We start from the raw sequence: 22008 nt of genomic DNA, 5'->3' as shown, positions 1-22008 counted from the left end.
GGTGTGTGTATATGTGTGAGGAACCTGCTCGTTGGCAGTAAGGAAGTTAACTGTCTGAATAATTTAAATCTATATTTTTTCTTGTTCAGGTATTTTGTTATGTTTTGAAATGTAATAGTATGTCAATACGGAATGTGTGAAATAACTTAGTAATGGCACATTGGCATTTCTCTACAGTCTGCATGTCCATACTATGTCTGTGTGGGGTGTCTCTGTCTGCCTCATTTTCCTCCCGAATTTCAAAGATGTGTTAATAGGCAGATCGGGTACTCTAAATTGACAGTAGGTGTGAGTATACATGTGAGCGCGCATGTGCATGTGATTTGGAAGAAAGACCTGGCAATCTAAGTCTGTTTCCCTTCTGCTTTGTAAAATCTGTGAATAGCAGTGGCAGTCAACAGGTTCACTCTAGGATTTTGCTGTTACTCGTAAGATAGAGAATGAGTTTCGTCTTTGTCTCCAGGTAGGTATTTATTTATAATGAACTTGTTTAGAAGATTTATGTTTAATTATGTGCTTGTATTTAACATATAGAAGAAGCAATAGATAAATATAGCATGATAGTGTACATAGTGCTGTTTTTATAACTGCAGTGAACTGCTCATCTGTAGCTGAACTTGGACATTGCTTCGGTCTTTTTAAGCTGTTCTCATTAGTACCAACTTGGATATTTCTCTCATTTTTGAATTTTGCACTTGAACACTGGGGCTGCTTTATGCTGTCAAACATCAGTGGCTAATTGTCTTAGTCCAGTTAGGAGTGTTTCTTTTTACATTTCACAGCAGGAGGTGAATACATACAGTGGATATAAAAAGTGTACACACCTCTGTTAAAATTCCAGATTTTTGTGATATAAAAAATGAGACCACAGTAAATCATTTCAAAACTTTTCCCACCTTTAATGTAACAGATAACCTGTACAATTCAATTGAAAAGCAAATCTATTAGGGGAAACAATATAAAAAAAATAAAAAAAACGTATAATAAGCTGGTTACATAAGTGTGCACACCCTTAAACTAATACTTTGTTGAAGCACCTTTTGATTCAGTTACAACATTCAGTCTTCTTGGGTAGGAGTCTATCAGCATGACACATCTTGACTTGGCAATATTTGCCCACTCTTCCTTGCAGAAGCACTCCAAATCTGTCATATTGCGAGGGCATCTCTTGTGCACAGCTCTCTTCAGGTCACCCCACAGATTTTCTATTGGATTAAGGTCTGGGCTCTGGCTGGGCCATTCCAAAACTTAAATTTTCTTCTGGTGAAGCCATTCTTTTGTTGATTTGGATGTATGCTTGGGGTCATTGTTGTGTTAAAAGGTGAAATTCCTCTTCATGTTCAGCTTTCTAGCAGATGCCTGAAGGTTTTGGGCCAAAAGTAACTGGTATTTGGAACTGTTCATAATTCCTTCCACCTTGACTAAAGCCCCAGTTCCAGCTTTAGAAAAGTAACCCTAAAGCATGATACTGCCACCACCATGCTTCACTGTGGGGATGGTGTTCTTTTGGTGATCCAAAGTGTTGTTTTTGCATCAAACGTACCTTTTGGAATTGTGGCCAGAGAGTTCAACCTTGGTCTCATCAGACCATAACACATTTTACTACATGCTTTTGGGAGACGTCATGCATTGTTTTGCAAATTTTAACCGGACCTGGATTTTTTTTGTACAAGAAAAGGCTTCCGTCTTGCAACCCTACCCCATAGGCCAGACATATGGAGAATACGGGACTTGATTGTCACATGTAGTACACAACCAGTACTTGCCAGAAATTCCTGCAGCTCCTTCAGTGTTGCTGTAGGTCTCTTGGCGGCCTCCCTGACCAGTTTTCATCTTGTCTTTTCATCAAATTTGGAGGGACGTCCAGTTCTTTGCAACGTCACTGTTGTCCCATATTTTCTCCACTTTTTGATGACTGTCCTCACTGTGTTCCACGGTATATCCAATGCTGTGAACATTTTTTTGTACCCTTCTACTGACTGATACCTTTCAACAATGAGATCCCTTTGATGCTTTGTAAGCTGTCTGCAAACCATGGCTTTTGCTGTAGCAGGCAAATTAGTAAATGTCAGGAAAATCCTACTAGGACAGCTGAACTTTATTTGGGGTTAATCAGAGTCTCTTTAATTGATGGCAGGTGTGTACCAAGAAGAATGACTGCTGCAATTAAATCAAAAGGTGCTTCAACAAAGTATTAGTTTGAGGGTGTGCACACTTATGCAACCATCGTATTGTACGGTTTTTATTTTTTATATTTTTTTCCCCTAAAAGATTTGTTTTTTTCAATTGAATTGTACAGGTTATAGGTTACATTAAAGGTGGGAAAAGTTTTGAAATGATTTATTGTGGTCTCATTTTTTATATCGCAAAAACCTGGCATTTTAACAGGGGTGTGTACACTTTTTATATCCACTGCATAAATATTTTGCCTGTTATCTGTCTCTCTATAAATTTCCACTGTTGCATTTCTCTTACCATCTCCAGTGTTCTGTCTGAAGTAAAACAAGCTAGGTGACTAATTTGATTCTTCATTGTTGTTATCCATGCTGCTGTAATAATAATTTACTGGACATTAAACTTGTATCTCCTTCCATGCTGTAGGAGATTCCCAGAATGTTCTCAAGTTGCCTTAAACCTTACTATAGACTTGCCTCTTCATATCATTAGCTTGTACTTTTAGCATTTACACTTTATTGCTACACTCTACGGAAATCTTCACTAACACTGAAAGGTCATGTTTTCTTCTGTGAATTATTATCTGCAAATTTCTTTATCCATTTGTCTGCATACCTTTAGTAGTTACCCTTCAAACTTTGTCATCTTTCTGTCAGATCAAAAAACATGGGTGCTCACACTTTTTATCAGTCAGTTCTCTGCATCATTCTGCAAACTTGTATTACTGTCTAAAATTCATTACCTCCTAACTTAAGATCAGTAACCAGAATGAGATCTAGCACTAGGCGACACAGGCAATCGCCTAGGGCCCCGTGGCTGGGAGGCCCACACTGGCCAGCAGGCTTCAACATAATAAAAATGAACAAACATTTACACCCAGTTTAATGTTGAAACTGTTATTTAAAGAAAATTATGGTAAACTTAATAGTGAAATGTGCTTTAAGAAACCAAACACCTATATGCCTCTGCTTAATCCAATATTAAATGCATTTGAGAAATTATGTATAGAAGATTTTTATAAAATTGATGTTGGGCAAAATAATAGGAACAAGTATAATTTGTCAGAAGCTGAACATTTAGCACTGAAAGAACTTGAAAACAGTCAACATCGTTGTGAGACCTGCTGATAAAGAAGGTCCAACTGTAATTTTTGACAGTGTTAGATACACAGCAGATATGTTAAATATGTTGGCTGATCAAACGTTTTATGAGAACGTTAATAGGAGATGTATAGATAACATGATTCAGTGTCCATGATGTGTTAAACAGGCTGTTTAAATCTGGTATTATAGATAAAAGTTTGCATGATTATTTTTTTGTTGCACACCCCCTTATTCCAGTCATCAGTGGCCTTCCTAAGCTGCATAAAGATCCTGTGCACCCCCCTTTTACACCCATAGACGCAGGCCATGACTGGTGGACTGAAACAATATCTATTGTTCATGAAAAACAGCTGAGACCCATTCTTAACACTATTCCACATGTATATCCAAAAACAAGCAAACAGAGGACAACCACGTCGATAAAAGTGCCATAAAACTTTATTTCCACAGATGAGCGCTTTCAGGCCATATGCCCTTCATCAGATAACACACAGTATAAAACCTCACATATTTAAAATAAGTATCAGCCTATCACATTTCAATAAAAAGCCCTCCTTTTCTTTAGGATGGGTTTTAAAGGTATATACCCATTAATACCAGGAGACCTATCTGCTCCTAATCGCACTATCCACCTGGTTTCAGCACATTCAGTTTATGGCCTGAAAGCGCTCATCTGTGGAAATAAAGTTTTATGGTACTTTTATCGAAGTGGTTGTCCTCTGTTTGCTTGTTTTTGGATATTCGTGGATCTGCTACGTACAGAGGACTTTGGTGCAAGAGACTGTTTTTTCTTAACTATTCCACATGTGTTAAGAGACACTAAGCAGTTTTTAGAAGATTTGTATGATTAGACTTGCAGCTCACAAAGCACGTTTTTGCTAGTTACAATGGATGCATCTTCCCTCTTTACTGTAATTCCTCATGACGTGGGTATAAATTGTGTTAAAAAGTTTTAAATGCCCTTTCTGATTTTGATGAAACTAAAATTGAATTAATTTTAGTGTTATTAGACACAGTATTAGTGAACAATGTGTTTTTATTTGAAAATAAATTTTATTGGTAGAAGCATGGTGTAGCTATGGGCACATCGTGTGCCTATAGCTACGCCAGTGCTTTCATGGTGACCTGGGAACAGGAATGTGTGATCAATGGTGCATATAAGGAGTTTATTTCATTTTACTGCAGATTTGTGGATGATCTTTTTATTTTGTGGAGTGGGTCCACTGAACAGTTACATGACTTTATGGACTATATTAATAGTAGTACTACATAGTTACAGTTTTCTTCTGAAACATCTGATACAGGTATACATTTTCTTGATGTGAACTTAGGAAAGAATGGTGATGGTAGTCATACAAATGTTTTCAGAAAACCGTGCTACCGTAGCCATCTTCTTCATAGAGGAAGTATGCACCCACCACACATTTTTAGGAATGTAATCCACAGTCAAGCGATTAGGATGTCCATCTTAAGTGCACTTGTAAGTGATTACCAGCATCATACTAATAATTTGAGAAAAGCATTCACAGAGAGAGGCTATCAGAACAAAGAAATTGTTGAAAATATTGAGGCTGTAAGGAAAATGAGAGACAGTAGTGCCAAACCCTATTTTTCCAACCAAATAACGAAGTTAAATGAGGCAGTAGTGCCACAAGTCTGGTAAGGAGACGAAGTTAGGAATACCCATGTTTTATTCAAGTGATAGTGTTGGGTATCAGAGCGTCATTGAGAGACATTGGAACGTTGTAATAACTGATGAAAGTCTTATGGGAACTTTAGACACCAAACCAAGGTTTATGTATAAAAAGATGACATCTTTTAAAAACCGTCTCTGCTACCCTAAAACTCATAGAATTGAGAAAGCAGCTGAGAGAACATTTCCTTGTGGCAATTGTGCTGCTTGCAAGTAAATAAATACTACCAACATGTTTTTACATCCTGATCAAAAGAAAGAATATATATTTAATATACAATGCTACCTGTAGTTCAGAACGCATAATTTATTTAGCTTCTTGCACAGTGTGTGCTAAATTTTATGTTGGGAAAACAGAGCCCTGTGGGATCGCATAAAAGAACATGTTTATCCTATTATTAGGGGCAGCCGAAATAGTGCCCTTTCTAAACATGTCTTGGAGACAGATTTGATACACACATTTTTATTTATAGCTATTGGTAGAGTGTTTTGAGAGTGCCAGATGTGGTGATATTAGAAATACTACTGAACAGCTGGAAGCCAAATGGATAATCAGACTTAGAAGCGACTATGGGCATGGGTTGAATGCCAGGGTGCCCATTAAACCTAAACTAAAGAGTAGGCGCCTACGCAGATGAAGCAGCAGTACTTGGTATAGAGTATTTGTGTAGTTAATGTTTTAAAAGAAGTTTATACTCATGTTAGAGATATTGTTTTTAGTTATTTTATATGTTTTTTAGTTAGTGTGCATAATGCTATGTGTTATTAGGACTGTGTCCCTTTTAGAGTTAAGTGAAATGCATCATGTGACTTGTTAGAGTATGTAATGCAGCCTTTTTTATTCTTGTTTTTATCTGATGAAGCAGTATAACCTGCGAAAGCGCTCATAGCTTTGTGAATAAAAAGATTTGAAGAACTGGAGCAGTCTTCCGTTTTTGGGTTCACTTGTGTACTTAGAAAAATAAATAAATACTTGATATTGCTGTGGTGGCATCTTTTTCTTTAAGGAGAACCATGTGTGCATGTTTCTGCATATGAGAGAAAGTATGTGTATGTATGTGTATGTGTGTATGTAATTTAAAACTAGCCATTCTGTTGGTATGATAAAGTGTGTGTGTGTATTGCTGTATAAGACAGAAGGTGTGCTTGTGCATTGCTGTGCGAGAGACAAGGTGTGTGTGTGTGTGTGTGTGTGTGTGTGTGTGTGTGTGTGTGTGTGTGTGTGTGTGTGTGTGTGTGTTGCAGTGTGAGAGCAGAGAGAAGGTGGTGTGTGTTTGTGAGAACAGAGAGAAGGTAGGGATGGTGTGTGTCTGTGAGTGAGAACAGAGAGAAGGTGTGTGTGTGTGTCTGCTCACTCACACACACACACACACACACACACACACACACACACACGCACACACAGTAGATATGTGTGTGTATATATGTGTTTAACACACCTCTGAACTGTCCAGATTTAGCCTCATAATTTTGGTCTGTATCTCATAAGATTTGTGGTTTTCTGGCAAGTCACAGAGGATTGAAGTCACTAAAGAATGATGTATGCACGAGTTTCAGACTTCATATCCTTAAGAAAATGAATGCTAACACAAATCCTGTTATTCTAGCAACTTTCTAAGTTAAAAAGAGCAATATATAAAATCTGCTCTATTTTTGGGCCATTGTATTCCCATTATTTTAGGCTTTGTCCATATTTCTTGTGCTAAGAGGTTGAGAGGTATGGAAGTATGGTATGTAATGCCCTAGCTGGTGTGTGTTGGGGGATGTAGGTTAGTCAGTTAACTTGGTCAGGCTTAACCTGTAACTTGGTTACAGGAGGCAAGAGCCTGAATCCGCTATACCAACTTCCAGACTGCTAAATGAATTGTGAACTTCTGTGGAGACAAGAGCCTGAGTCCTGTACACCGACTACTGCTCTGCTGATGGAATTGCGAGTATGAGTACTTTTTCAAGGGATTATGAGTTTCAGTGCATTTTCATGGAATTGTGAGTTTCAGTGCATTTTCATGGAATTGTGAGTTTCAGTGCATTTTCATGGAATTGTGAGTTTTAAAGGAAGAGAAATCTACTGTTGCTCTCATGCCAAGTCTGTTTTCAATGTGCAGCTAACTTTTTTTTTGTTAGCAAATGGCAGTCACTGTTTATGCTGTAGAATTTGAATGCAGTGTTAGTAGCATAATTGTCTTTGGTGCAGAAGGCTGTTGATTCTACTCCCTTTCAATTGCTGATTATTTGGTGCATTTTAAGGGGGGATAGGGTTTCTGCAGTCCTGATTGTGTCCTCCTTTGTATGAGATGCCTAGTAACTATGAACTTGTCAGTTTGTCAATTATTCCCAGTTGCAATATTACCTGCCTACCAATTTTTAATGTAGCATAGGCAATTCATTCTTCAAGGGCAGCAGGTACTGAATGTGTACATGAAACACTGAAATGTAAAGTTGCTTGTCAGTAGGAACCTCTCTGTGAGTTAGAGCTCTTTAATGTGGAATTATTCGGATGACTTTTACTTCTGCAGAGATTGTGCTTATTGACTGGTATTGGTGGATTGTAATGACAGAAGTTTGAGAGGCCTTTTATGGTTGAAATTTTTGAAATGGGTAATTTTGTCATTTTTGGTCCATACATTTTATTTCATTGCTTATTGGAAGAATGTTCAAAACTACGGATTTAAAACACATTCTAACATGTGGTGCTGTATTATAGATTCATAGGTTGGTACTAGGCTATTGGACCTAGGGCCTGTACAAGCCTAGCCATAACAATTCCCTGGATATTTCTTCCCACAATATTTACTTCCCGGGACCCCTGTCTAGCAGGGTGACTGACGTGATCCCGAGGTGAATTTCCCATCTCCCATCCAATCGTCAAGGTTCCTTTTGAAGAGGGCCAAGGAGGCACTCTGCTTGACATGTATGGGCAGTCTATTCCAGAGTATGGAGAGTCTCTGGGTCAGGAACCTATCCTTCCAGCATGTTTTGTTCATTGCGATGACAAGGTTTAGATCCCTGAAGCGTGTGGCTCTGAGGGATTGGGATTTCTTTAAGTGGAGCATGTCCAACAGCTCAGGGTTTGACATGGCCTTGTATGTTAAGCAGAGATCACGTATGAGTAGACGATATGCCACAGAGTATAGCTGGAGTTTTTTTTAGACGGTCAGCATAGGACATCTGCTTTAGGCCTGTGATTATTTTAGTGAGGTATTTCTGCGGCCTTTCCAGCTGTTGCAGATGTCTTGTGAGGTACATACCATACTGGGCGTTGTACTCTATAATGTGTCTAATAAGGGATGAGTACAGTGAGACAATGACCTTCTTTTTTCTGGATGAAAAGCCCTTAGTGATGAGGTGTGCCACATAGAAGGATTTTCTGACTGTTGTGGCGATGTGGTTATCGAAGGTGAGACCACTGTCCACCTGTGTCCCTAAGTCTCTCATCACACTTTCGGTGTTTAGTGTACTGCCACCTATGTGGTAATTCATGGGGACATGGTTTTTCCCAAAGGGGATAACTAGACATTTCTTGGCATTAAGCTTGTGCCCATGGCTCTGACACCAAGCATCTGTTTCTGTAAGGCCCTTTTGTAGAATATCCACATCATTTGGGGATTCAAGGAACACAATTTAATACCATCAGGAAGGTGAATCAACAAACGCAGATATGTATGCATGGCCCTAAAAATGTGAGCAAGGAGCCTGTGGTTTGAAAGCAGCCCAAAGGTAAACTTGATTCTCATCTGGCCCGATGCATTTTTTTTAATGCGGTTTTAATGAATATGAGTTTCAAGGGCAGAGAAGTTACTGTTCATGCCAAGTCCGTTTTCATTGTGAGACTGTATTGTTTAGCAAATGGCTATCAGTGTTTGTGCTGTTTTATTTCTATATTTGTAATCATTGTAGAAGTAAATAAGAAAAGAGTATGCACATTGACAGGTTTGAATAGTGTTTATGATAAATGGGGAGAAGTAGCCAAGTAATGGAACACTGGAATGGCTGTGAGGGGGGTTAGAGGGTTGCTGCAGGAGGAGCTGCTGGGGGAGGTCCCAATCTATTACCCTGCCTAGGATCCCGTTTGACCTTGATCCGGCTCTATCAGTAGCACCATTGCTTCCATTCAGAGCAGCTTTCCACATTTATCTCACTGACTCTGCCAAGTGTACCTGCTTGTTAAGATGGCCTCCTCTGCCCTGCTTGTAACAGGCTGTCTTACTTCATATTACTTTCACTAGTCTGATGTTTGTATCCTCTTTCTCTGTTTACAGCTGTATATCTCTAAATTGTTCTTACTAATTCCTGTAATCAGTGGTGGATTGTAAATTAGCTAAAGGATAGAACTTCCCAGTTACGTTTGCAGGTGCTAATTCAGAAAGTAAAAAAAGCCAGTTGATAACCACAGGGCTCAGTACTGGGACTCTTCCCTTTTGGTATATACCACAATCCCTGACATGTGGCTAATCATACTCACCGATGACTACAAGCTGGGTATCATTGTCTGTTCCCCTATTGCTTCAGAAGTGCTTCAACAAGAGCTAGTCCTTACAAAACAGTGATGTACAGAGAAATGGCTCAAACACTAAATGCAAAAAATGTAGTATTGATACCTATTGGAATTGCTCCTTATCTGCAGTTTGCAACATTGCCAGTATCCCAGTCCACATAGGGATTGTGGCATCCTTCACCTTTGACAACCATGTTGCAACTGTATGTAGTTAGGGCATTTTTTCAGTCTAGCGCAAACTGATTCCTACAGGTATGTCATCTAGTCAGAGGATGTTGTTATCCCTCTGTACTCTGACATAATTAGACTTACTGAGTACAGTGTGTGATGAAAAGATTATTAACCTAAAACCTTTAGCTAGCAATACATACTGTTAGTTCTATCCCTACACTGGATTTTTTATAGACTTGTTTTTTCTAACAAACAAAACATGACAACATATATAAGCTGCAACTATAGAACTATATTTAAGAAAACGCTTTCACCTGAGCTTCATTAGGTCCATATAATAGAGTGGTTTCCACTTTGATCATTGAAAATGCTTGCTTTTATGAGGCTATCACTAGACTTTATTTTTCAGGCAGTTTCCTTGTAGTGTATACTAGGCTAATGACCACTAGGGCCCTTAAAAGCTTAGCTGGGCATCCCAAATGTAACCCACAAGTTTGATTTATAGGGGTGGTTTACTGACTGCATTTGTCCATCAGAGATGGAGGCAATCAGTAAATCACTCCCAATAAATCAAAAGGTGTTTTTCTCATCATGGGTAACTGCTTCCTTTATTTGCCAAGGCTCATTCTACTAGGTCTGCAGCTTCCTCTGGAGCCTTTTTCAAAGCTCTGGATTCTAGAACCATTTATGAGGCAGCTACTTGATCCTGTTTTCATACTTTTACTAAAGACTACAAGTTGGATGTGTTTTCGATCCATCCTCCAGGGTTTTCTGGACTGTAATCTTGTTCCTGCTTCTTCCTCACTTTCTCTTCAGTAACTTTAGTCCTCTCCCACTTGTAACTAATACTGCAATAGTGATCTTGGAAGGACGTAGTACAGTTGTGTAAGAACTTATCATAACAGCAGATGTCCTACTGATCACTGCTGCAGTATTGCATCCTCCCTCCTTCCCACTGGTTTTGTCCTGTTGTGATCCTCTGGCCTTTTGCTTGGAAGATATGTACATATGTAAATAGCTGTATGACTATCCCTGGCAGCAGTGATCAGTAGGACATCTACTGTTATAGTAAGCTCTTACACAGCTGTGCTGTATGTTAAGTACCTTACTCATCTGCACGTGTGTGTTAGATCTAACTTAACAGCGTAAGTTTAAGTAGAGTAAGCAAGTAGCATCTGTGGGGCAGTTGTGTTATTTGAGTAGTTAGGATTGTTATGAAGCCCCTTTGATTTTATTTTTGCAGTCCTTATGACTGTCTCTGTAACCCATGCAGTAAGGTTTCATGTCACTTTCATGTGTTAAAATTACTGAGAAAGAGGGCTCTTATAACCAATATTGTGCTTTGGAAATTAATTGGAAGCACTCATTGATCCTTTTAAACTGTTACTGCAGAAGGCACATTTTCAACATTGCTTTTATGTTTTTACTGTAACTGCCATTAGAGATTAGTGGAATGTTATCACTGTGCTTAAATGCATGCAGTTTAGTATGAGTACGCATTATGCCTCATCAGATACACAGTTCAGAGATGGTACTGCTCCAGTAGAGCTAATTAATTAATGTCTTGAATGAGGAATTTCAGGTTATACAGTTTGTTAGACTTACTTAAAAGTGAACTATAGTTTGTTTGATTTGACAAAATGTAGTGGACCAGTGTTAATTTTATTTTTGTTTTGCAATGTAGGTGCTGGACGGTATATTCCTGGATCTGCATCGGACATGGCATCAAGTAGAAGTGATCCTTTTACAGGTAAACTGGACCATAGTGTCTTTAAAGCAAGATCGTGCCCGTTTTTCAAACGTATTTGAAATCCACAAAATAAAATAGCAGTGGATAATTGCATGTATGCAGTTATATACTGGAACTAAAGCTCTGCTTTACTGGATTATGTATGTATTTGTATTTACTTTTGTTTGTTTACTCACCTTGTAAAGATTGATTGTGTTAGCACACTCCTATGGAAGTAAGCCCTCAAATCTGTGTGGCATTTGCAGTACAGCCATTAGGAAGCACATTATAAAACTGTGGGCTTCAGCAGTTGTATGCAAAATGTTCATTCCTGGTCTTCATTGAATTTGCAATATAATTCCTTATCCAAAAGAGACAGAGAAAACGGTTCAACTCCAGTATTCCTTTGAGAGGCATACTTCTCAACTGCCCCTGAATTGGACTCAGATTTTAGCTCCATCCTTCTTAATCCCTTCTAAAACTGGTGATTTTTGAGAAAAGGAAGTGAATTACACGTAAATAATGACAATAGTTAGAGTTACAGACTTTTTTGTTTCAGAAATTGTATATTAATTAACATTCTTATTCTGTCTCAAATTAATTGTACTAATATTTTAAAAGTGTCCCTGATTGTGCTGGATTTTGTTGAGATTTGTCCCTCATTTGTTGAGATAAGTGGTGGGAAGACTCATTATGCTTGTGGCTGGCTATCGTATTGTATTGAACAAACACTGATGGACAAGAAATTAAGACTGTTAAAATATTCTGGCTCTACGCAATGTTCACTGTTGATGTGACACCTCAACCCCATGTACAAAATAGGGAAAAAGGGGTTAATGGTGATAGATTTCCCACAATTTCTTATTGAGCCTAGTATCGCAATTAGATTTTCTGTCAAATATTCAGAAGCCTGACTTCCGGTGTGGATGCATTGCTGGCAACATGTTACCCAAGCCAGTTCAGTCCTCTTTGTTAATTAAGAAACTTGAATTTGACAGATAATTGTGAAATATCACTCCTTAAATGACTTAAACCCAGTTTAGTAAACTTGTGCAGAACTTAGGGAGAAGGCATTGATGAGGAGGAAGGGACAAACGTGCCAATGAGCTGGTAAAAATATCAGTTTCTGACATCCCAAGTCAAGCAGTGTAAAATGACACAGTGCGTATGGGATACAAATCATAGCAGAGTTAGCCAAAATTAGTCACTAGATTTTGGATTTAACTCAGCCGAATTCAAAATTCCAGAATTCCAGGTATTAGAAGATACTCTTTCAACCCACTCGGATCAATTACCTGAGTTATTGTCTTCTGTTCATTTTGTCCAGCACAGGTTGGCACCATCTGAAACATCTGTAGAAGAGCTGGAAGTTGTGTGACAAAATCTTGATAATCGAGCATGGTGGGAAAATGGCATTTTTGCGGCATAACAGAAAACTGGAAGCTAATGACTTTTTTCTTTATGAAAAATAATTTTTACATATGGTCTGGGTTAGCACCCTGGGACATTGCCATTGATGAACACATCAGATTTTCATACTGTTCAGTGTAAGAAAATTAATTGCCTTGACCCATCCTAGTGCACCTTTCTGCATATGAACTTAAGGAAAGAGTTCAGTCCATATTTTGGTCTCCTGGAAAATATTTTAAATTAGTAGGTAATCAGATATGGTGTGATGATTACTGTACAAAAGTAGAGCTCAGAGAAATGCATTTTGCTCCAATATTCTCCTAACTAGACCATTTCAGGTTTAAACCTCTACCCAACAATTTTCAAATTACTTCTTCCTGATGAGGCAGTGACATATTTGGACACTGAATGGGCTAAGCTGAGTTTAGAATCTTTGCTGAAACAGGTGGACAAAAAACAGTCCTTGGTTATGCAAGGTCCAAGTCAGGTCATTCTGACTGGGTCTACAGCTAAAGTCTGTGAGGGAGGGAGGGTATTCCTGAGCTTTCTGTTAGGCACAGGATGTATAAATGAGAGATACTGTCCTTTCCTGCTTGTTCTTAACTGTCTCAGAAATGGAATAGTCTAGAACAGTATCTGACTCTGCAATTTTAAGTCATTTTGTTAACTTTTAGAGTTTGAATGCTTTAATTCCCAAGCCTGCTATAGTGTTCCCCTCGTATGTTATCTTGTCTCAGAATTTCTTGTTGATTGGAATTGAATGTATCCAATTTCATTTTTCCATTGCTATTTGATGCTGTGCAGTAGTGTGCAATTTGTTCAGCCCCATTCCTAACTGAGGCTTCTAGCTTCCTCCATGGAAACCGATATTTACTTTTTAAACAGTATAGTATGTAATTGTTGGTTTATATATGTTCTCTAACTTTTATGTTTGGTGTTCACAATATGTGCCATATTGTTATATAGTTAAAGCCATTATTAATTTTTGCATAGTGTTATTGAAGTGTTGGGATCACAAGATATATTTTTTTGTTACTGGAAATGCTAAGGGGACCCTGATCTGGGATATTTGTTAAAGGTTGCAGGTTTAGTTTTCTTTTCTCTAATTTTCTGGAACATTAATGGGATGAATTCCCTGATTAAACACTCTTAAGCTTTTTACATGTATAAAAAGCTTGAATCCAGCTCTTTGCATGCACTAGGAAATGCAGTTATCATTGAAGAGCATCTAAAACTTCTAAAGTTTGGTTTTCAACATGTTTGTGACGTGGCTGAGGAAGGTAAGGGGGATCTGCACATTAATTCAAGGGGACTCCCTTCACTATAATGAAAGAAGTAAAGAATGCGTTTGGTAGATATGTAGACTGTAAGGGCTGGTTGGGTTGTGTAAACTTTACTTTCATAAATGTTTACATTCCTGCTAACACTAAGAAATAAATTATTGCTAAACTGAGTAGAACCCACCTAGGAGGACTGATGTTCTTCTTGTTTCACTGTTGCAGTCATCACATTTGGGTTATCTGCCTGCAGGTAGCCCGCAGCCGGCCTGAATACCAGAGTCTTCGGATTTCTGCGTCGGATGCTGTCACTTCCATGACGTCAGGTCATCAGGGAAATAAAACATGCAGCCGACGCCATTACATCAGTTTTTCTTGCTGTGCGGTGCCAGAAGCAGTTCACAAGTGCCGGTCGGCCGACTCCTTGAAATTTTCGTTTTCGAGTTTCAGACCCAGAGTCTTCAAAAAAGATAAGTCCCCCTTTGGGGATCCTTTTTTCTTGCTCTAACCGATGTCAGAAAAAATTAACAATTGTCTTGCCTGTGGAACGCAAATACCTCATAGAGATTTTCATTCTTACTGCGTCATCTGTTTAGCCCCAGACCACAACACCCCTCACTGTCATTTTTGTGCCTTGTTCAACACCCAACCTATTCATCGTCGGGCTATTTTTGTAGCTAAATACTTTCATTCTCGATCTCTGTACTCCGAAATGGCTTTGTTAAGCCATCCGACTAACGATCTTCCAAAAAAACGTAAGGATAATGACAGAGACAGACCGCATAGGTCCAAAACTGCTGACGATGCTTCCATTAAGCTAGTCGCCAGTCTGCTGGTACTCAGTGCGGTACTTTCGCAGCCCCTGATACCCGCTACTACAGATTCGCAGGCCTCTACCGAGACCCTTTCAGAGTCTTTCGGAGTCCGGTATGCGGTAAGATGCTTCTTCGACTATGAAATCTGCGGATGTCTCTAGCTTTGATGGGTCCGGAGCCGCTGTGCGGGCACCGGCTTCTGAGGGTGAATTCAGGCCTACTGACTTTCATATTAAACTGACAGCTTCATTTCCAACTAGAAGTTCTGAATTCCTCAGGCCTAAAACTCGCACTACACCTAGAAAACAGACTACCAAACTGCTGACTCAGGCCCATATGCCTCAAAGACAAATATTTAGAATGGCTGAAGACCTTATTACCTTAATTAGGGGAAGCCAGCCTTCCCCCTGTAAGAGACCTAGAACCAATTTTCTTTCTGATTCTTCTGATCAGAAATCTGATATTTCTGCTCCTTCTGATTACCAGGATTTGCCCTTATCTACTTATGAAGATTCTGATGCAGAGGATTCCATTCCCTCTGCTTCCCCTCCGGAAGATTTTTCTTTTTGTGAAATCTTGCATACCCTTAGGGAGCATTTCCACTGGGAAAGCCAAGACTATTCAGAGTCCAAAAAGAGACTTAGGGGAATTCTTACTCCTGCCTCAGCACAGGCCTCTAGCTATCCCTCCTGTTCTGGCTGTTGTAGATGATGTTTTCTTGAAATCTAGCATTACCCCAGACACTTTGCCTCCAGCTCCTAGACAACCTGACCAGTACTACAGAGTACCTGACTCTCACAAGTTCATCTTCAAGAATCCTACTGCGGATCCAGAGACCATTTCCCAAGGACCAAAAGGCATTAAGGCTACAACTGCCAAAAATCTTACCCCATTCTGATAGAGATTCTAGAGCCTTAGACAGATGGGGTAAGAAGTTTACACTTCTGCTCCTCTGTCCATTAGGAATTTAAATTGCCAGCTTCATATGTTAATATATCAGCAGCATATTATGGGACTACTTAAACAGAAAATGATGTTGATTCCTGACTGTATTGAACACAAAGACTTGCAAGATTTAATGCATTCTACAGAACAAGTTGGTAAACATACTTTGCAATGTGGTTTTGATGGTTTAGAAGCATCTTGCAGGGCTGCTGTCACTGGGTCTGTACTTAGAAGGCATGCTTGGCTTAAGGAACAAAACTTCCCAGATCATGTTAAAGCTAAACTACTGGATGCATCCTTAAACCAAGACTGCCTTTTTGGCAACAAAACAGAGGAAGTCCTCAAAAAGATGGAGGAAAAAGCTAAATCTATGCAAACTGTTAAAGATTTTCTACAAGTACAGCCTCCCAGATTCAGTAGGCATTGGCCTTCAAAGAACTGGTCCTTTCCAGTCCCTTCCAGGCCTTCTCAGTCCAAACCCAGGAACAGCAGTCCACCAAGACTTCAGTCTCAGGCTACGCACAGATCTAAGCAGTGGGGGCCTCCCACTTTCAAATCAGGGAGTAGTAAGCCACCCCTCTACGGAAAAATGTCACAATGACTTAACCTTAACCCTCCCAAGCCGTGCTCAACTACTTGCTCCCTTAGGAGGAAAGCTCGCCTTGCATGCAAAAACTGGGAGCTCATTACCCAGGACAAATGGGTTTTGAACATGTTTTCCCGAGGATACAGATTCCACTTCCACAAACTACCAACCCCAAATGGTTGGCCAGACCTCCCCCCAAATCAATGGATGGAGGCCCAATAGAAGGTTCTCTTTCTTCTCAGTATCAGGGCTATTTAGCCGGTCCCAGCAGAACTAAGGGGGACAAGGTTTTTATTCAAGACTTTTTCTGGTAATCAGAAAAGAAAACTCCTGGTGTCCTATCCTGGACCTCTCTATTCTCGTTTTTATTCAAGACTTTTTCTGGTACCCAGAAAAGAAAACTCCTGGTTGTCCTATCCTGGACCTCTCTATTCTCAACACCTTTCTGGTGGTTCCAAAATTCAAAATGCTAACTCTTCAACAGTTTCTTCCTATGCCAGCCAAGGATGCCTGGCTGGCAACCCTAGACTTAAAGGAAGCTTACCTACACATCCCAATAAGCGAATCCTGCAGACAATACCTACGGTTCAGGGCAGACTCCATGCTCATTCAGTTCTCTGTACTTCCCTTTGGCTTATCTACTGTGCCCAGAGTGTTCACAAAGTGTCTAGCTCCAGCCATTGCATTTTGCGGGCAGAGAAATATTCAAATTTACCCATACCTGGACAATTGACTGATTCAGGCAGAAAGCCAGGACTTGCTATTACAACACCTGGCATTTGTAAAGAAACTTCTAACCTCACTGGGGTACACCATCAACGAAAAGAAATCTCACCTAGTACCTTACCAACAGATTGTATTCCTGGAGCAAGCTTGAACACAACTTCCCAGATGGCATTCCTCACTCCGGAGAAACAAGTTCATTTGGCAACCTACTTCAAACTATTGGCCACAAAACCGCAGCTATCTGCAAGGAAAATACTGCAAGCTCTGGGGTTCATGGCCTCTTGCATTCTGCTAATTCCATATGCAAAACTGCATATGAGGAAACTCCAATGGTATCTAAAAAGTTTATGGTGTCAACATTCTTAGGACCTGGAAACAATGATTCCTGTCATTCCTTGTCGAAGGACAGAGTTCCTTTGGTGAGCAGAGGCCTGCTACCACAACAAGAGACTCCCTTTCACTCTATCCCCTGCCGCCCAAACCCTAACAACGGATGCATCAGACTATGCATGGGGGGCTCACATGGCAGGGCAGTGGATTCAGGGCAAATGGAACCCAAGACAGATGCACCTGCGTATCAATCAGAAAGAAATGTTAGCTGTACAGAATGCTCTGACAGCCTTCAAAGACCTTATTCTTCCAGGACAACTGTTGGTAAAGACAGACAACACCACAGTTATGTGGTACATAAACAAGCAGGGGGGAACCCACTCCTACCCTCTCTGCAGACTAGCCATGGCTCTGTGGCACACAACCTTGAGCTGTCAAGTGCACCTACAAGCCCAATTCCTGCCAGGCAAACTAAATTCACTGGCAGACGACTTAAGCAGAAATCTCATTGACCCACACAAATGGAAACTTGAACCCAAAATATTCAACCTCTTGAGGAACAAATGGGGGACCCCAAAGGTAGACCTGTTTGCCTCCCCTCAGAACTACCAGTTGAACAAATTCTGCATCAGAACTCCCCACAGTCAAGCTTGGAAAGTGGATGCCCTGTCCTTTACCTGGGAAAGCCTCTCAGTTTATGCCTTTCCCCCTCTGCCTCCCCTCTTGAAGGTTCTACTAAAGGTCAAACAGGACAAGCCAAGAACAATACTGATTGCACCAGACTGGCTACACCAGCACTGGTGTACCCCCTCTTGCGCAGTCTGACACTTTTACAACCATGGCACCTGCCTCAGACCCCTTCCCTGCTGTCCCAGCAGGCGGACCAGATTCTGCGCCCTCAGCTTCAAACCCTGAACCTTGCAGCCTGGCTAATTCCATGAGCTCTCCTCTGGCATCCCTCAGTAAGCAAGTGTCATTCTGGAGGCAAGGAGGCCTAGTACCAGAAAATCCTATGCTGAAAAGTGGAAGATATTATTCCTGGAGCCAGGCTCAGGGGATGGCCACAATGTTGCCCAGCTTACCCCATATTCTAGAATACTTAACAGAAATGCTCCACAAGGGCCTATCCTTCTTGACAATTAAGATTCATGTCTCTGCCATTTCAGCACATTATAATACCGAGCCACCCCCCTTCTCTGATCCCTTGCTAAAACAATTCCTTAGAGGGGCCAAATATTTAAGACCCCCAGGAGAGCTCCCAGTCCAGCCTGGGACCTTAACTTTGTATTGGAAAAGCTCACTCTTCCCCCCCTTTGAGCCAGCTGCAACAGCAGAGTTGAAATTCCTTTCTTGAAAAACAGCCTTACTTTTAGCCATCACTTCAGCAAGAAGAGTGTCGGAATTAGAGGCCCTCATGGCAGTGGGAACCCTTCATTATCTTCCATACGGACAGGGTTTCCCTCAGGACTAATCCTTCCTTTATGCCCAAGGTGGTGTCTAGTGTGGCCCTAAACCAGTCCATTCATTTGCCTACTTTTTTTCCCTAACCCACAAAACAAAGGGGAATGGATACTGCACTCTGTGGACGTGCACAGACAACTTAGATTCTATTTGGACAAGACTAAGCCTCTCAGAAAATCTGACCAGCTGCTAGTTGGCTTTGCTGCAGGGGCAGAGGGGAAGGCCATTTCAAAGCAAACCATTTCCAAATGGATAGCCCGTTGCATTCATTTCTGCTACAAGCACCGTGGAAAACCTACCCCACAGGGGATAAGATCACATTCCACCAGGGCTGCATCTACCTCTATGGCATTTCTCAGAGGAGTCCCTACCAGGGACATCCTGGAAGCTGCTACCTGGAGCTCTGTACATACCTTCACCAAGCATTACCACCTGCCTATCTTTTCTAAATCCAGAGTTGGATTTGCCACAGCAGTCTTGCAGGACTTAATAGCTGGCCCTAATGCTCTTTAACTACCTCTTCCCTTCCTTAGCTTTGGGAATCAACCCAAATGTGAAGACTGCAACAGTGAAACACGAAGAACATAGTACAGATGTCCTTCATGGATGCATCTGCAGTCATAACAACTGGGTTGTCCTGTCGTCAGGCAGCCCTTCGGTCGGCCGGATTCCAAAGTCTGGGTCCGCTTCGCTGATGTCGCACTTCACCCGGCGTCATCTCTGCTGGTCTTGGTATAAAGACATCAGCCGGCGCCATTTTCCTCAGTCTTTCTTGCGCGTGCCAAGCAGAAGCTGTTCGCAAGTGCCGGTCGGTCAGATCCAGAGATTACTACTACCGAATACTACTTGAAGACTTCTAAAAGCTAAGTACCCGTTGGGGACTCTTTCTTGCCTCAGCCGATGTCAGAAAAAGTCATTAACTGTTTAACTTGTGGGAAACAAATACCTCATAAAGATTTCCACTCTTACTGTTTGCCTTGCTTAGGCCCAGACCACGGCGTAGCAGCCTGTTCGCCTGCGCTTCCTTCAACCGATGAACGCTAAAGGCCGGTCGGAGTTTGCTGAACAGTTTTTCGCTCAGACTTTGCGTATATTATGCCGTCGGATCCTCCGACTACCCAAATTATTAAAAACGCAAAAAAGACCGACACTCGCGGTCCGCGGTTTCGGCCGAAACCACGGTGAAGCAAGCCGCAAGTGTCTCGGTTTCGGCCGAAACCGAGAAAACTGGTCAATCTCCAGCCGAATCCATGGCTACTACTGAGGCTCCTGCTACCTTACCTGAATCGGCCTCAGAAATTTTGCCTACAACCGTGGTTTCTACTAATTTATCAGACACCATCCCTTTGGATGTCTCTACCCCAGCACGTGGTGCTGCTAGACCCCCTGCAGCCATGTCTATCAAGGCCTTTGCCAGGGCCAAAGCAGCCAAATCTGCTAAGGCAGTGCCTGTTAAACCTCCTTCACACAGGCCCACTTCTAGTTCACAAATGCTACCTCTGGCAGAAGATTTAATATCCTTAATTAGGGGATCCCAATCTCACCCAGACAGGGCCTCTCAGCCCCCTGAAAAGAGACCTAGGACAGAGCCCCCCGAGCCAGTGTCCTCTGAGGCTTCTGCGGATGACTCCGACATTTCAGAACAGCCAGAGGACCCTTTTTCTACATATGAAGACTCCGATGCTGAAGAATCCATTCCAGCTGCCTCTCCACCAGAGGAATTTTCCTTTGGGGAAACCTTGCATGCCATGAGAGAACAATTCCAATGGCAGGGACAAGATTTCTCAGACTCAAGAAAAAGGCTTAGGACCTTCCTACACTTACCACAACATAGGCCCTTAGCTATACCTCCTGTTTTACCTGTTGTGGATGACGCATTTAATGATGTCTGCACTGCTCCTGATTCTTTACCTCCTGCCCCTGCCAAACCTGATAGATATTACAGGGTACCTGACACTCATCACCACCTATACAAGGCCCCACTGGCAGACCCAAACTATTTCCCAGGGGCCTAAGGCAGTAGCCTCGACCACAGCAAAAAACCCTATTCCTTCAGAAAGGGAATCCAGGTCCTTAGACAGATGGGGGAAAAAAGTTTACACCTCTGCTACTCTCTCAGCTAGAGCTTTAAACTGTCAATTTCACATGATCCAATACCAAGAGTTTATGCTTGATCAGTTAACTAAGAAAGTATCCCCTGATGAATCTTTAGACAAGAAATATGTATTAGAAATGGTAAATAACATACAACAGGTTAGTAACCATTCCTTAAAATGTGGCTATGATGCACTGGAGGCTTCATTTAGATCAGCCATGACTGGCACAGTGATAAGAAGACATGCATGGCTGAAAGAACAGGTCTTACCGGATCATGTTAAAGCAAAGCTATTAGATGCTCCCATGGATAAGGCCAGTTTATTTGGTACACCTGCCCAGCAGGTAATGAAGAAAATGGAAGAAAAGGCAAAATCTGTGCAGACAGTTAAAGATTTCTTACAGGTTCAGCCCCCAAGGTTTAGCAGGAACTGGCCTGCCAAAAATTGGTCCTTTCCTGACTCCACAAGATCCCAAAGGGGCAGAAACAGACGATCCAGAGGCAGAAATCAATCCAGAGGAGGTGCCTACAGAGGACGACAGTGGCAAGGTAATAACAGAGGCACAGACACAACCACTGCCACTGCAACAGGACAATCACAGTGACTTGACTCTAACTCCGCCTACCAGGGAGCAAATAGCAGCACCATTAGGCGGAAAGTTAGCCTTATTTTCAAAAATTGGCACTATATCACAAAAGACAAGTGGATTTTGCAAACCATAGACCAAGGCTACCGGTTCCACTTCCACACCTTGCCAGTAAAAAGAGGAATGCCAAACCTGCCTCCAAATCAAAAGATAGAAGCTCTACAGCAGATAACTAAATTATCCAAGATGAGAGCTGTGGAAAGAGTACCAATAACAGAACAGGGCAAAGGATTCTACTCCAGACTCTTCCTAGTACGAAGAAAAGAGAAAAGTTGGAGACCTATTCTCGACCTGTCCATCTTAAACACATATATCATTGTCCCAAAATTCAAAATGCTGACCCTACAGCA

The 22008-nt window shown here is 41.2% G+C and overlaps 1 protein-coding gene across 2 annotated transcripts in view; it reads left to right on the top strand.

Moving 5' to 3' along the window:
• PLAA (phospholipase A2 activating protein) overlaps positions 1 to 22008 on the top strand; it is a 749216-nt gene that overhangs the window by 477142 nt on the left and 250066 nt on the right. For both annotated transcript variants that reach the window (XM_044061441.1, XM_044061440.1), the window contains one exon: positions 11322 to 11387. In XM_044061441.1, the coding sequence (XP_043917376.1) occupies positions 11322 to 11387 (66 nt within the window). The remainder of the gene's footprint in view (positions 1 to 11321; positions 11388 to 22008) is intronic.

This window comes from Protopterus annectens, chromosome 2.part0, assembly GCF_019279795.1.
Source record: "Protopterus annectens isolate FY-2018-M chromosome 2.part0, PAN1.0, whole genome shotgun sequence".
Taxonomy (NCBI): Eukaryota; Metazoa; Chordata; order Ceratodontiformes; family Protopteridae; genus Protopterus; species Protopterus annectens.
The sequence above is the reverse complement of the archived record's forward strand: the minus strand, read 5'-3'. Positions and strand labels throughout refer to the sequence as shown.